The sequence below is a fragment of the Bison bison genome, unplaced genomic scaffold, assembly GCF_000754665.1.
Source record: "Bison bison bison isolate TAMUID 2011002044 unplaced genomic scaffold, Bison_UMD1.0 scf7180017864160, whole genome shotgun sequence".
In the NCBI taxonomy this organism is placed as follows: domain Eukaryota; kingdom Metazoa; phylum Chordata; class Mammalia; order Artiodactyla; family Bovidae; genus Bison; species Bison bison.
In genome coordinates, this window is record NW_011494732.1 from 5936222 (window position 1) to 5953566 (window position 17345).

The following is a 17345-nucleotide window of genomic DNA, read 5'->3' on the forward strand; positions in this document are numbered from 1 at the left end:
GCCCGGCCCGCTCGGCCTACGGCGTCGCCGAGGGGCCGCCCCGGCTCTCGCGAGACCCCACGGGGGGCTGGCTCCCTCCTGGCGCGAGCCGCGCCGCCATCCTGGCGTTTTGTTCTTGCAAGTCTGGAGACTCTCGAATGGTTTGTCTGGCGATGTAAAAGCCGTTACCCGCGGCCCGCAAAGAACCGCTCCTTCACCACTACCCAGAGAATGATGGAACAAATGAACGGCCGTCTCTGCCACATCGTCCTGGCCTATATATGACCAGCTGCTTACAGACTCGCATCTTTCCCTCCTAAACTGTGAGCGCTGTCGCCTTAGCTGCCCTGCACGTCCGGGTAGGGAGAACAGTCCGTACCTGGCATTCAAATGGATGGAGGCAGACGCCACCTCTGGTAGTAGTTGATAGTCAATTGCTGACCAGCCGCGCAGACAGTTCTAAACTGAGAATCAAAGATGAAGAGAGTAAAAAGTTTCGGGTTTTTTACTCTTGATGTAGCTCTTTTGTTAAATAACGAGGTACCCCTTGGGATGGGCGTGCACCCCCTGGTGTACATCAAATTACGAGATGCACCTTTTGGGGTAGACGTGATGCCTTAGGGTGGACGTACACCCATCCTGCTGCTCAGCCTGGAAGGGTGCTGTCCCTCTTGAGGGGTGCTCGGGCTGACTTCATCAGCCCCTGGATGACTTGATTCCTATTGTTAAATCAGTCCCTGTACTAAGTCAGGTGATTCCCATTGATTCAGTCAACACCCTGTATTGTGTGACTCATATATTAAACCAACCCCTAAATCACGTGAGTCGCCGCTGATTAAATCACCTCCCTCAAATACTGTCACCCACCCCCACCCCCCCGTTAAATCGAGTCCTTAAATCGCCTAACGTTCATTAAACCAATGAAACATTTTAGGTTTCCTGACCCCCCCCCCCAATTAAATCAATCTGCTTAACTCTTGGGACACACATTAAGGAGGAGATTGATTTAATTAGGGTCACTAAAATCACTACAGATGGTGACTGCAGCCATGAAATTAAAAGACGCTTCCTCTTTGGAAGGAAAGTTATGTCCAACCTAGATAGCATATTTAAAAGCAGAGACATTACTTTGCCAACAAAGGTTCGTCTAGTCAAGGCTATGGTTTTTCCTGTGGTCACGTATGGATGTGAGAGTTGGACTGTGAAGAAGGCTGAGTGCCGAAGAATTGATGCTTTTGAACTGTGGTGTTGGAGAAGACTGGAGAGTCCCTTGGACTGCAAGGAGACCCAAGCAGTCCATTCTGAAGGAGATCAGCCCTGGGATTTCTTTGGAAGGAATGATGCTAAAGCTGAAGCTCCAGTACTTTGGCCACCTCATGCAAAGAGTTGACTCATTGGAAAAGACTCTGATGCTGGGAGGGATTGGGGGCAGGAGGAGAAGGGGACGCCAGAGGATGAGATGGCTGGATCGCATCACTGACTCGATGGACGTGAGTCTGAGTGAACTCCGGGAGTTGGTGATGTACAGGGAGGCCTGGCGTGCTGTGATTCATGGGGTCACAAAGAGTCGGACACGACTGAGCGACTGATCTGATCTGGTATTTACTAAAGCAGATTGAATCAGTGGGTGTGCTGTCCCCCTTGGGAGGGGCATACACTTCCCTGGGGTAAGTTAAATGATGAGGTACCCCCATGGGGTAGAGGTGCACACTCTGAGGGTCCTGCCCCCTGGGAAGCAGGTGGTTGTGCACCCTGTGGGGGGGAGACCCTTGGCACTTTATCTTGACAGTATTTACCATGTTCTGAGTTGAGATTAAGATTTTCTTCTCCTGTTCATAATCACTCCTTCCCCCTTTTTACTCATATAGGAACTGAACTATAAAAAAGTAATGCTTATTATATTTAATCTTTGGTCACCCATCCCTACTGCTTAACCCATAAGATGGCAGTGCTGGCAAGACAAATTCGTAATAGTATTTCAACTTTACTTTTGGTTGACTGTGAATTAGCAAAACACGCCCTTGTGTTCATAAAAGATAACCTGAACATGGAAAAAACAAATTTAAAATTTCTTACCTTGGAGCTTCCCTGGTGGCTCAATGGTAAAGAATCGGTAAAGAATCCACCTGCCAACGCAGGAGACACAGGTTCGATCCCTGTTCGGGGAAGACCCCACATGCTGCAGAGCAACTAAGCCTGTGCACAACTATCGACCCTGGGCTATAGAGCTGGGGAGCCACCACCACTGAAGACCATGCTCCACAGCAAGAGAAGCCACCGCAATGAGAAGCCTGCAAACCAAAACTAGAAAGTAGCCTGCACTCTCAACTACAGAAAAGCTCTTACAGCAATGAAGATCCAGCACTGCCAACATTTTTAAAAAGAAAAAAAAAAAAAATCTTACCTTGAAACTTTACTAATTTGGATGACACCTGTCTCCTTAGGATAGGCTCATGTTCAGGAGAACCAACAAGGCAATGCCTTAGAGTTAAAAAATCAAGAAAGCACATGCTGACGAATTGTTAAATGACCTATCAATAGATGACTATGCAGTAAGTTGTGGTGGTGGAATGAGAAAGATGAAAAGGAATGTGGTTGAATGTCAATTTTCCAAGTGAGGAACATTTTAACTCACATGCTTCTCAAATTTCACTTTTGTAAAATTTGGGAGTTTTAGGAAGCCCTAAAATGTCATTCTTTACCAGGCAATCACATGCCTAATATTCACTTTAAAAGTACAAGTATAGAAGCAGTAAGAAATGAGGCTCATTTTTATGAGTTATGGTTGCTAAGTACCAATTGGATGTGGTTAAGAGGGTTATTATGACTAGTTGCAAATCAAAAATCTTAGTATTTTAAGGTAAAAAATCTTTAAAGAGAAAATATAAGAATTAAACAGCATCTAGTTATACATTAATTCAAACTGATGAACTCTACACTCATTCCAGTTTCTCTACCATATTTCCTAAGTAAAGACATTTAGTAAATAACAGAACCTAAAAGGTATAAATTGTTTTTAAAAAATTGTTATTTATTAATTTTTAAGAATGAGAAAGCTACCATGGATTATACCTAAGTGACAGCTGACTTAATGTTATTTAACAACTAAAAAGGAATTTAAAACCATATATTGCCAGATGTTTTTTAAAAATAAGACACTACATACCAAAACTGTATTTGTATTTGAAGTTGCCAGCTTAATCATTGTAAATCTCTTACACATATTATAAAGCTGTTTAAAGTATTCTTTTTGCTAAAAATACTAGATTGTGAAAGTATTTACATAATAAAAGTATATACAGAATGTATGAATTCAACTCAGTCCTTGAACTATATATATATATATATATATTTTGTGTGTGTGTGTGTGTGTGTGTGCGCGTGTGTATGTGGCCATGCCATGAGGCTTGTGGGATCTTAGTTCCCTGACAAGGGATTGAACCCAGGCCACAGCTGTGAAAATGCTGAGTCCTAACCACTGGACAGCCACAGAATTCCCCGTGAACAATAGGTTTTAATCAGAGATTAAATAGTTGCATTTTAAATTTCAAGTCAAAGAAAAAGATTCACACATATACACAAGGACAGTTTTAATCCTGCATTTTCCTGCAGTAACATCCACTGTGGCTATAAATGGACTGAAACTGCATTTGCCAATAACTGTGAACATTAAGAATCTTTACATGAAGTCACATGTGTTGATACAAGCACATAGACATCTTCTAGCACCAACAAAATACATACATAACACATATCAAGTGGTCTTAATGGATAAATTTGCTTCATTAGATAATTTTAACTAAACTCACAGTTAATGCAGAATTTCATTTTCTTAATTTACATCTTTATTTATACATTCTTCCTAATGTTTCAATTACTCAAAAACCCACTCATTCATTCAAGATGGTATTCTGCATGGCAACAGACAATGGGTTCTAACTTTCTTAAAGGTGTTGACAGCAACTTAAAATACCACTGAGTCTTCTTTCCAATTTGTAGCACCAGACTTAGGACCTTTATAAAAACAGTTTAAATTCATTTAATATATTCATTAAGATTCATTGTCACTGCTTCTCTTCCGAGAAAAACACATTTCAATTGCTGCTTTCCAGACTATACTGAGCAACGGTGTATATTATTTTCAAATGACTAGCAGAATTTCACTCACATAAATTTACAGCCAGAACAAGAACTCAGGCTCTCTGAATGGTTGTCCACTCAAGATGATGAAAATAATGTATAACATGGATTTGGGTGTCTGACCTCCTACTTACCATTATCAAACACCTTTCCAAGTATTCTTAGAAAGTATTTTAAAATATATGCAAATATCCTACCATATGATATACCATTATTTCTTTAACCATTTCCCAACTGTGCATTTATAATCATTTGCAATTTTTTAAATATTATGAGTAGCACTGTGATGAACACCGTCATCCATAGTTTTAAGCAAGACATTATATCTTTAGGATAATGCCAAAGAAGTGGGTCAAACAGTGCAGATGGTTTTAAGGCTTTTAATATACTTTACCAAATAATCTCCACAACAGCTTAAACAACTTACCAACAATATGTTAATATGCCCACAAAGTGAACTTGGTTGGTGACCATGAAGCAAATTCAACCATAGATCCATGAGATACTCAAGCATCTCAAAACTACCACACCAAATAAGCAAGGAGAGTTATTACTGGTGATGAAGCCAAATTCAAATCTTTAAAATATCACTCAGATTAAAAAAAATCATTTTTGATTAAATTGTGATTATTTTAAAATAATCAACAGAAAAGCTTTCCACAGAAAATCTAGTTTTTCCAAAAATAAAGTTAAAAAGAAAGAGAAAAGTCAGTACCAAACGACCAAAATTTTTTATTTGACTAAATTCTATCTCATGCATAAGCATGACAGTCTCTCCTATTTATTAGACTTTGGCAATTAAAAAAAAAAAAAAACAACACCCAAAAACAAGCAGCCTCGTACAGAACAGTGACAATTCAAAGGGCGAGGGGTAGGCTACAGTTTTACTGTAGGATAAATATATATATTTTTAAAAGGCCTCTCTCCCTTTGGCCACATCAACAATCAGTTCAGATCATTAAATACAGACACATTTTCAAAATCACTTCTTCACTTCTCCAAGATCTTCAATGCTATCATCATCCACCTATAAAACACAAATAATTACATTTCATGAGCTGTGCTTAGCAACTAACATGGAAGCAACGGCTTTAGTAACTTACTTCTATAGATGCGCAGGTTCCAAATACTTACCTCTGGCCATTTTTCCTGAATGACATCAATAATATCATCTGTAAAGTCTCCCTGAATGATGATTTCATCCTCCCCTGTTACTGAGGCACCACAGGAGAATTTCTGAGCAAAAAATCTTTGTGCTTCTTTAAGATCAATTTCTGTTATTTTAAAAAAAGAAACAGTGAGACTATAATTGGAATCATATGTCAAAGATATTTTTCCATTTTGAAATGTAATCTGCATTTTAAATTCATAAAACAGATCATATTAATGGGTTTCATGTTCCTTTCAGAACAGTAATTACAAACTACCCATAGGCAGTCATCTGAACAATGTAATATTTTTAAGATCAGATAAAGCCTCAGTACATAAATATAAGATCATCCATACTATTCCTGATTCATATAGTAAGACCAAAGAAAATCCAGGAACACATGAATTCCAACATTACATATACACTTCCAAGTAAATGAAGTTCTTGTGGTTATCCCTTTTTACAAAGGAAGACACTCCACCACTAACCACCTTCCCTCCCCTGCTACTGTCATCCAGAGGGGACAGGTCATTTTGCAACTGTTTGGCTACTAAGACTGGGAGGCAAAGTGGAGCAGTGCTGGTAGACCTGCTCAGGGAAACCTGTCCAGCCCTCATTCTAGATAACATGTGCACAAGCAGAAATTCTGGAATGGAAAAAGTCAAACCAGTCACCTCTGCAAAAGATTTTTAAAATTTTAAATTTGACTATAGTTAGAAGTCCAAAATCTCATTTTGTATCCTTCTTAGCAAAAAACAGAACTGTAAAATTTTCATGATAATAGATTAAAAAGAGAGAATGAAATGAATTAATGAATAAAATTCACAAATTTTAAACATACTTAAGCTTGAACTCACCAAAAGTTGCAAGGCCACACACTCTTGTTACATATTTCTTCTTTGCTCTGGGAATTTTGGCTATCGTAACCTTTTGTGGTACAGTTTTCTTTTTCTGTTTTATTTGACCCCTTCCACCTTTATTTATTAAGAAACAGTTCAGGATTAGTTGTTTTATCATAAATAGAGAATACTATCTTTAAATATACTGATTTTCAAAAGGTATAAAATATTCATTTCTAAAGTTTCTTTTTCTAATACAAAATTCATAAACACATGCATGAGCATTCATTCAGTCAATACATAGTAAGTAGTATGTGCTGTGCACTGCACTAAGGGCTGAGGACACAAAGACGAAGAGAACAAAAACACAGTCCCTGTCCTCCAGAGGCTCTCAGTCCAGGGCAAGGAGAGAACAGGTTAAATTACAGCAATCTGGTATATACTGAAATAGGATCCATGAACACAGCACTACCATAAGCTCTGCAGAGGAATGGCTACTCTACTTCCAGAGGACAGAAAAAGTTTCCCAGAGAAAGTGGCATCTAAGTGCCTGCAGAATAAGTCCATTTGAAGGGAGAAGGGCTGGTGGAGATATAAAAAAGGAAACAGACAAGAAAGGATGCTGTAATTGAGAACTACGCTTTGTCTTTTGGTGTGTGTAACAGGAAAGTAGGATTTATTGGTTGGCCTAGTAAGGAAAAGACAGTGCCAAGGCTCCCTTGAGTGCAGGGCCCGCCACTTGTCCAGGGGGCCACGGTTAGGGTTGTACTCGACCCCACAACCATCTGGGACAAGCCACTTTTCTGCCTCCATGTTTTCAAACTCATCCACATTAAACTTAGTAAATCCCCAATTCTTGGTGATGTGGATCATCTGGCATCCAGGGAACTTGAGCTTAGCCCTACAGAGTGCTTCAATCACATGCTCCGTATTCTGCAGCTTGGTATGGATGGACATAGCAACTTGACCAATGTGGACCCTGGCCACTGTGTCCTGGGGCTTTCCAAAGGCACTTCACATACCTGTCTGGAGCCTAAACTGGGGTGGTCCCATAGGCAATTGGTCTCCTTAGGGCGGATGCGAGTGTCCACTGGAAAGGGCTGTCTCCTTAGGGCGACTCATATAGGCCACAAGCTGAATACACTACAGAGGAGGTAGTGTACTGTTCACAACCATTGCACACTGAGCCCCCATGGGGAAAAGAGCATGGTTGGCTTAATTGGCTGCAAATACACTTGTCTGAAGGAAGCTTATGATATGTAGGAAAGAAAGCCAGATAGGCAAAGATTATATACCAGTCATTTAAGAACTAGTACGTCAAGCTCTGTTATATTGCAAAGAAAAGAACCCAGCAAACAAGTGACTATGCAGGAGTGAAACCATTGATTTATGGTCTGTCAAGATCATCATACCGTGTGGAGGGTGGGCCTGTGAAGAGCAATGAGAGGCCGGCCACTGAGGAGGCTTCTACATTAGTTCAGGCAGAAATTAATCAAAATCTAAATAAAGCAGTAGCAACAGCAATGGACACTAGGTACAGAATAAACAGAGGAAGGAGACGAAATCACAGAATTCAGAACGGATTGAAAGGGGCAAAAAGAAAGAAGCCAAGATGGGTCTCAAGTTTTTGGCTCAAATGATTGGATAAACTGTGCTGTCATTAATCAAAGTGAACAAAACAAAAGATGCAGATTCGGGACTTAAGTGAAGTGCTGTGTTTGAAGTGCCTATGGGACTATGCACATTTCTAGTCTAGAGACATGATCCAGGACTAGATTTGGGAGTTCTAAGTGCAGAGTGGGGGCAAAAGTTAAGGATGCAGAAGAATCATCCAGGGAGGATATGCACAATGAGAAAGTAAGTGCACAGAGTCCTGGGAAACACCATTTTTTAAAGGGACAGAAGGGAGAAGTCTGCACAGAAGCCTGAGGAGAAAGGCAAGCAGAATGAGGGAGCAAGCACAACACTTCAGAAAGGAGTATTCAGACGCTCTCTCACCACTGAGCAACCACCCAGCCATTTGTGACCCTTGTCAGAGGAGTTTCAATGGCATCAATGTCAAGTAAGGATGGACTGAGGAGTGAAGGCTCAATGACTGAACTGAAAGGAGGATAGCTGAGTCTAGTCTTAGCAAGAAGTCTAGCTAAGAAGGGAATGGGAAGGAGAATATGGCAAAGAGAGACACGAGTTCTTGGGGGAATGTTTTTTGTTTTAATGAGAAGTCCTAGAAAATATTTATAAGCTGATTTTAGTCATGGGAGAATTAATTCAGGAAGAAGAAACAGGCAGGGATAGGATACAAGGCACGAGAAATTCATTTTAGAAGGAGGAGAGGTAGACAAGTATATTCATCAGTTGTGAAAAGAAAAATTCAACTGAGCTGCCAGTAATAAGGAGAGAACAAAATCTTTTATAAATGTCCTCACTCTAATTAAATAGAATACATAAGATATTTTTATAAGGTAACAAAGTTTTTAAGTCATAAACAAGCCGGCTGGCTTTTTTTATGTATATACATGGCAAATGAAGCATGTTTCCTTGGGTCCAATTTACTGATAGAGACCAAATCATAGGAAACCCAGTCATCCTGAGAACGATCCTGTACCCCTCTGTATGGTATTCACATAGAAGGCAGTAACAGGAAGATGTTACTCAGTTTGGGAATGCTTTCATTTCTTATTTCTTCTAGTGGTTGTTGTTGTATAGTTGCTAAGTCGTGTCCAACTCTTTTGCAACCCCACGGACTGTAGCCCTCCAGGCTCTTCTGTCCATGGGATTTCCCAGGCAAGAATACTGGGATGGGTTGCAATTTCCTTCTCAAGGGGATCTTCTCGACCCAGGGATTGACCCCACATCCCCTGCGTCGGCAGGCAGATTCTGAGCTTTCTGGGCAGCCCTCTTCTAGCAGTATGTTTGTATAAGTCAAATCATGCCTCACCTCTCTTTTGTTTTTTCTTCTCTTCCTCTTCCCCTGCTGTTCCTTGACCCTCACTAATTCCAGCTTCTTGTTTGGGTGAATTTTCTAGATGTAAAAACAAAACCCTTATAAGCACTGACATCACTTCATGCTAACATTAAGAAATTACCCCTGAGAAACCTCATACACAAATAAGGTATTTTTTTTATTTATTTTTTAATTGAAGGATAATACCTTTACAGACAAATAAGGTATTTTACCAACAAATGAGTGTAACATTTATAAAGTCAATGATTGTATTCCTGGACTCCTATCAGGCCTGATTCTGAAGTCATTATGGTTTAAGTGTATGGTGACATAAGCCACATTAAAGTAACATAAAACCCTTAAGACTCCACAGGAGTGTTTAGCATCAAGCATACTGATTCTCTTAACAGAAAGCCTGGTCCTGAATATGAAGATACGTCCTAGGCAAGTCAGGGCCCACCAGGTAGACTGACTGTTACAACAGATTTGAGGGTGCTTATCCAATCACAGATGGACCATGTTGTCTCAGGGGTTGTGCCTCATGGAAAACTATCTGAAAATCAAAGCAGCAAATAGCAGGGTAACATTGGGTATACTTCGATAGCCCTGTTTCTGGCCCAGGGTTTCCCTTCTTCTGCTACTGCCTTCATTTTTACCAGTGTTGTACGAAAAGCTATCAATTTGCTAATTGAGGAAATCTGTCCTTCTGCAGTTTTCCTTACCTTTGGCTACAGCAACTCCATTCTAGTTGCTTTGGTCAGAAGTCCAGCTGGCTCTGTGGCTTTTCCTCACATCCCACATGCAACACATCAGGAGACCCTGTCAGCTCTACCTTCAAAACATGTCCAGAATCTGACCACTTCTCACCACCCCACTGCTACCATCCTGGACTAGGTGGTCATCCTCCTGACCCAATCACTGCAAGAGCCACCTACTTGATCTCCCTGCTTTGCTGCCTATGCCTCTCTTCAGTCTTTTTTTTTTTTTAGCCATGCCACGCAGCATGTGGGATCTTAGTTCTTTGACCAGGGATTGAATCCGAGTCCCCTACATCCCTGCTCTGGAAGCCCAGTCTTAACCACTGGACCACCAGGGAAGTCTCTCTTTAGTCTATTTTCAACATAGCAGCCAAAGATGCTGTTGAAACAAAAGTCACACCTTATCATCACTCTTCTGCCCAAACTGCTCCAAAGGCTTCTCATCTCACTCAGAAAAGCCGAGACTCGCTCTTTAAGACATAGTCCTTTGTTACTTCTCTGACTTCATCTCCTACCTGCCCCTGACCACCCTCCCACCAAAAAAACACAAAAAACCAAAGGCCTCCTTGTTGTTTTCTAAATATGCTGTATGTACTAAGTGGGTGTGCTATCTGCCTGGAAAATTCTTCACCCAGATATTCAAAGAACTCTCTCCCTCACTTATTTTAGGTCTTTGTTCAAATGCCATCTTTTATCTTTCAAGATTTCAAATTCTCTCCCCCAAAATTCTTATCTTTCTATTCCCTGATTATCATAATTTAATGTATTTATTTCATTTGTCTTGTTTTACTTATTTTGTCTCTCCCCCTATAATTTCCAAAGAACAGGTCTTTTGTTTACTGCTTTATTCTCAGCATCTAAGAGTGTGTAGCATATAGCAGGCATACAAGAAATAATTTGTTAAGCGAATGAGTGAAAATATATGTCCCTAAATCATTTACTCTTCATTATATTAGAAAGTTGATATTTTGACCTATCCTATCCAGATTAGACTCATGAAGTGGTCCGCGATTTTATGTAAGAAATCTTAATTAACCGAAGACCTTAAAACAGTTTTAAAGTCAATAGACATAGATATATAGAGTGATACAATTCTGTTCCTACTAGAGGACTTTTGTATCTTTAAAATAATGCCCTACATGCATCTGTTTCAGGTGTACAGGCTTTTATGAAAGAAAAAAAAATGTTCATACCTACAGTAAGTTTTGCAAACTCATTTGGAAAATTCTTCTCTAACCATTGTCTACATTTAGCAACATCAGGCATATATTCACAGTACTGGAGGGGGGAAAAGAACAAACTGAGTCACAACAGTATATTTTTAATCATTTTCATTAAAAAATCATTCCCTGTGCCTGCTATTTATAGAATGATAAAATCAACTACTCCCACCTAATGTCTCATCCACAGAAAATCTGTATTCAATCAGGAAATGTCCCATAAGAAATTAAAAATTAAAACACACCTCCTCACTGTAGCAATTTATTTCCTCTCCAACAAACAGAAGGGCAATTAGAAAAAGGAGGAAACAGACAAAAATAACCACAAGCATTTCTTGCTTCGGGCATATAGGCGTCTCATTTGTATGATCTGCCCACAGAGCCTGACTTAGAAGCTTATCAACAGAAAGCCTTACACATAATTTATGCTTTCTCTTCTCTGTTTGGATGTTAAACTTTGACTTTAAGGTTACTCTTGTTTTATTGGCTGACCATGAGTTCTGTGCAAAAATCCAAACTATGTATAGCCAAGTGCAAAAGATGCACACATATGACTCAAAGTCTAAAAAAAACAATCTGTAGGACCATAAAATCATTCTAAACCGAAGTTCTCTATAAAAGGTTGAAACTCTGCCAGCAAATGACAGAAAATGAAAAATAACAAAATGAAGTTCCCAAGCTCGCTATAAAATCAGTGACCTCAAGTTAAAAAAGAAAAAAAGAATTTGAAAAGAACTTACCTCTGTTGGTAATGAACAGACTGGGGAGATGGAGAGAAAAGATTTGAAAATATAAATAAATAAGTACACACACACAGGACTTATTTTTAATTTGACAAAATGCTTCATTTCTATTTTTCCCTATAACTTGTCTATACCACTTTTCAAATACTACCCCCATCATGTGCTTTTTTTGAGGTTAATGCCACATGGTTAATAGAGATACTATCTTGATTTCTTTTTTTGATCTAAAGAACAATGTCTCCTTCAGCTGCTAAAACATCAAACTATACTATCTGGCATGTCTTACGGTTTTACCACAACCACTTCAATGGGTTGGAAACTAAGCTAGGATGGGAACAATTACCCATGCAACAAAGCTTAAATGGAGCTGGTTATTTCTTTTGATAACTTCACTAAAACAGCCGCTAATTTTCGTTCATACGAACACATTTACAGACTTCAGTAGCACTTCTGCTACCATTTCTTTGCAATACAGTTTTCCTCTCCTTTTCATGTTATGCTATACAAGATCATGAAACTGAATTTCCTTCCTTCAAAGACAGGTTGGTTCAGTCTTGTCACTAGAAGCCTGCAAAGGCTAAGGGATTAAAAAAGACTCAAAGTTTCTCAATTTTAACTATGACTCTATTACTGGGTCAACTGCTTAATTTTTAAGGTGAGGAATGGACTGGTACAGTGGGCCCAACACCTTGAGGCTTGTGAGGGAGAGGACGGGTGGTACACCATTACTAGTAACAGCAATTACCATCTACTGGGCACATGTTTCATCATCACAACCCGATAAGTAAGAATTACCATGTTTATTATGATTGACAAAAATGAGACTTAGAACAAGTAATTCGTTTGCATCTGGTTAGAACAAGATTTGAACCCTGGTCTGTTTCTGAAGCTCATGCTCGTTTACTTAATTAAACCACAGAACCTATCAAGGCAATGCAGCAGTGTACCAGCCCATTATCGGTCTTTTATAGATGAAGCCCTGAAATAGGTTAAATAGCTCATCCAATGACAAAGATGGTAATGTGGCAGAAACTATTCGATAAAACGCACCATCTATTTCAGTTTAGAGTTTCCTACTAAAGCTCTGTCTGCTTAACTAGAGCTCTCTGATCTTCACAGTTCAAGTTCAATCACTAGTAGGAACAGATATTCAGCCACACTTTCAGGATATAATTACAGGTTAAATACCATTACTGCAAACCCTAAAACCATAAAACTTTGTACACCATTTCAAATAATATTCAGTTCAGCAAAATTCTAATATGATGAAAAAAGTTGGACAAATCTTCCAAGTTCCATATTATTTGAGTCAATTTTCCTCCACAGATGATTTACTGTTTGTAAACTATAGCTCTTCAATGAAAATAATGAGCAGTCACCAGCTTTACATCACTAACAACCTGACCTTATGTACCTGCTGATGAGATACGAAGAACAAAGTCCATCATCCATGAAACCTTCTGCTATGGCCTTCATGTTTGTGTCCCCTCAAAATTCACAATGTGGTGCTATTAGGAGATGGGGCCTTTGGAAGCATTATTTTTTCTTTTCAACAGCCTGCTGAGGTAGGCTCTGTTATCCATTTTCTGGATGAGGAACTGGTCAAGGTCACTGGCCTGGCTTGGCCAATCCTGGCTAAACCAGGATTCAAACTCAGACTGACTTCAGATTCTGAAGTCTCAGTCCTGCAGACAAATGTCTCCCTGGAAATGACCCCATCCACATACCCTTGTTTCTCACTATATTTCAACCAGCATTCTGCACCAATTAGCTCCTTTTTCCCCCCCTACCCTAAAATACCACATTAAACCTTGCCCCCATACTGTTTTTGTGAATTCCTCCACCTTTCCTTGCAAATTCTACCTATTACGTAAGGTTTCTCACTTCACTTTCCCAGCTTCCCTTCGAACAAAGATCCCTCCTTTTCCTAAAATCCTAATTCATAGCTCTGGTCTTTTTAATTTAGCATTGAATATTACCTAAGTCCTTCTCCTACAACCAGACCTTAAACTCCTTGATGAAAAGGTAATCTTGTCTCCATCCTAGTGCCTGGAGTATCAATACAAACTAGGGAAATAAAAATAAACCTTTCTCAAAAAGGTTAGGGACCTCTGGTGACTACTGGTGAAATATCACTGGGTTAGATGCATACTTAGTGTGGTTATTCAAAGCCATCTCTGGAGTGACATAAGCAATTGAAGAGGATAGCTTTCACATACTGTATTTCATTAATTCTTTCTTCTTTTCACTTTTATAGGGATGTATCCCATAATTATGGCATGTCAATCTTAACAAATTTTTCTTTCTCAGTGGAACCTAAAATAATGGTGCCTCTTATAACATATGGAGACTTAGATTCAATGAATTAGGATACAAAGAACAGTAACTCGTAACTACATCTGACAAGCAAGGATGAATAAACTAAACCAGTATACTTTTTTAATAAGAGCACTTACTGTATCATGTTCTTGAATTCATTGCTGAACCAGCTTTATAGGAATTATCTGACTTCAGATGTAATCACCATCTTTATTTTACAGACCTTAAGAAACAGATCTCTAACCCTTAGTGAAATCAGGTAACTTGCCCAAGGTCACAGAGCTAGAATAAAGCAGGAGCAGCTGGTAATGCCCAAGGTAAGGATGCAAACCCTGGTCCATGATGCCAAAGTCAACCTTACATAAAGTTCCCCTGCCTACTCTCTGGGATATTTTATACTCATTTTATTTTCTTAATCAAAGATAGTAAATAAATGATGAGTTGATACAATTTTTCAACTCAGTGACAACACCTCTCCTTTTATAGTAAATTCCAGAAGAAATCTCTATTACATTCACAGAAGGTAAGGTCCACAAGAACAATGACTTCTCCTAACTTATTCATTATTCAGTTTCCAGCACACAAAACAGTTAGGCACATAGTAAGTAGCCAAAAATATTTACTAAAAAAGATAATATTTACTTGCCCTTTACTTTACTGTCGTATGTCTTCAAATTTTTCTGAACCTTTCCAAGATGCTAGGAAAATTAGTTATTTCCAATCAACAAATATTTCTGAATTGAAAATGAGGAAACACAATCAAAGGGAAAAAAAACCCTGATCCACATTTTATTAATCAGACCAAGGACACTTTCCCACAACTGTCCTACTGCCCATCATTCCAGCCTCATCATCTTCCACTTATTATTACACTATTTCTACACTACACACTATACTCATACAAAACTGCTTATTTCTCCACAGACAAGCTTTCCTTACACAACTATTCACTTGATCTAGGATGCACTTTCCCACTCCCTCATCCAGTCATCCCTTAAGAGTCAATTATCTTACAAGAAGCCCAATTTTAACAGCCAGACTGGAAAGTTACTTTGGGCTGGAATAATCTATTTACACATGTCTATTCCAAGTGGACTGAAAATTTCTCCAGGCCAAGTAGCAAGACCCACATCCCACAGGTTGGGAAAATGTGTTCATCCATGCCTCCTCTTCCCCAATTCCCAAGTAAAGATTCACCAAATGACAAAGATGAAAAAATTACTTGGACCAAATGTGAAGCCACTGATCATAACGTATAAAAATACGGTGAGTGAAAGCCGTTTTCTGCCTTCCAACACTTACCTCCACAGTAAAGGACTCGAAGTGGGTAATCTGCATCTAACTTGGTGTTGCTCCTCTGGTCTCCTCTGCAATCATGCCCACCTGATTCAGAAATGTCAGCAGCCATTTCAAAACCTGTCAGAAAAGAAAGTAACACAGCTTTACTATTTGGGACCAAGGCCCTGAGAGAAACACTGTTCAGGTGTAGCCTTGTCTTCCACTAGAAATCCCCCCACCCCAAATCTGTTTTAATTCTCTGCTGAATGAAAGGTAAGAAGCTGGATTCATAAAATATGAGTAATTCTGGGCACACCATTTTCCAGGTCTACAGGAAAGCGAGCGACAACACTGAGATTCATAGCAAATGGACCATGACAACGCAGCGGAGGGGGGCGGGGGGCACCGGTGGAAGAAGCAGCAATGGGAAAAAAAGGATGGGGATAGTGACCTCGGTGGAGACAAGGCAAAAGGTTTGGGGGTGATTCGGAAGGGATGCAAAGTACAACAACAGAGAAAGGTCAAGAAGCAGCTGAAGAGGCTGGAAAAACCTACGAAGAGGGGGTGAAGAAGAGGTGGGTCGCCGGAGGCGCCCAGGGTGCCGGGTGTGGGGGCGGCTGGATGCCAAGAAAGGGACGCTTTAGAGTCGGGAGAGGGGATGGAAGTGAGAGAGGGCGGGGAGACCAGAGTCTGAGGAGATAGAATACGGGCGAAAGGACCAGAAAGGAGCAGAATGTAAGCGGACTAAGGCGACAAGAGCGGTCAGGTGTGAGGGCGCGACCTGAAGCGAAGGGGGCAACCCCGGGGACACCAGAGCGGCCCATGTGGGCGGGGGTGTGGAGACGCCCGGCCCGGCCCCCTTCCGCCGGACAGCACCTCAGCTTCCCCACGCTCTCTACAAGCTTCTCCGATGCGGGAGAGGCACGAGGGGTTATTACCCAGGCGGTCGCACAGCCTCCGCCGCCTCCGCTCCCGCCACTACCGCCAGCTGAAGCGACACATGCGATTCCTCTTCCCCAGCCAGAGCCGCCCGAGAGCGCGTCTACCAGCGGCGGTCCCGCGAGACAATAAGCCTTTATCGCGAGATTCAGTGGCCGCCGGGCGGCTGTCGCGAGAAGCCTGAAGGCTGGGGCGGGGAGGAATTGGAGAGCATGCGCATTTCGCTCAGGGGCGGGGCCAAGCAGCCTAGAGGCTGACAGCCAGTAGGCGGTGCTCGTTACCTGTGGGAGAGGGTGGGTGGTCCGCGGTCGCGGCGCGGAAGGGGGCGCTCTTTGGAAAGCGAAGACTGCTTACTGCTTACTCCTTCCTGCTTACTGCTGAGGCGGGGACGTGGCGGTGGCCCTGGGGTCTGGAGTGCATCCTTCAGTCCTGACTGACGTCCAGCCTATTGGATGTCATTCCTCCGCGGGGAGATTGCAACTGGAAAAGGCGTTTGGTTTAATTTCAACACCCTACCCTATATTGGCGGAATTCTTTTTAAAAAGACAGTGTCAATGCTATTCCATTTTTCTCATTGCCCTGCAATCTCACCAACCTAACAACTATTTTCACAGCTTCCTGGTGTTTACTGATCCTTATATGTGTTTTAAATTGGAATTAAACTCTCCCACGTCACTGTAGACTAAAAAATTATTCACAACCTCAAGATTGAGAGTTAGGTTTTACTTGGCTGGAATTTTAGGGCTTCAAGCCTAGGAGGCAGCATCTCAAGTTAACCCTGAGAGAACTGTTCTGGGGAGGGCAGAAGCCAGGATATATAGGCATTTTGCAGCAAGGAGCAGGTAGTCTGAAAATCAAAAGATTATTGTTAATTAAAGAAAATCAGGTATGTCAAGTAAAGAAATTAAGTGATTTTTCTGTGTATGAGCAGATGCAGTAGTCTGCTGCTGCTAAGTCGCTTCAGTCGTGTCCGACTCTGTGCGACCCCAGAGACGGAAGCCCACCAGGCTTCCCTGTCCCTGGGATTCTCCAGGCA

At 40.8% G+C, this 17345-nt stretch overlaps 1 protein-coding gene across 1 annotated transcript; it reads right to left on the reverse strand.

Annotated features, from left to right (window-relative positions):
* Positions 1-4485: 4485 nt before the first annotated feature.
* On the reverse strand, positions 4486-16450 carry DENR (density-regulated protein). The gene is made up of 8 exons (XM_010841311.1): positions 16309-16450; positions 15395-15508; positions 11771-11790; positions 11004-11088; positions 9047-9130; positions 6127-6243; positions 5254-5393; positions 4486-5146 (listed from the first exon to the last, which is right to left on the reverse strand). The coding sequence occupies exons 2-8, from the start codon at positions 15498-15500 to the stop codon at positions 5102-5104; spliced, it is 597 nt and encodes a 198-aa protein (XP_010839613.1). The 5' UTR covers positions 15501-15508; positions 16309-16450; the 3' UTR covers positions 4486-5101.
* Between the last annotated feature and the right edge of the window lie 895 nt (positions 16451-17345).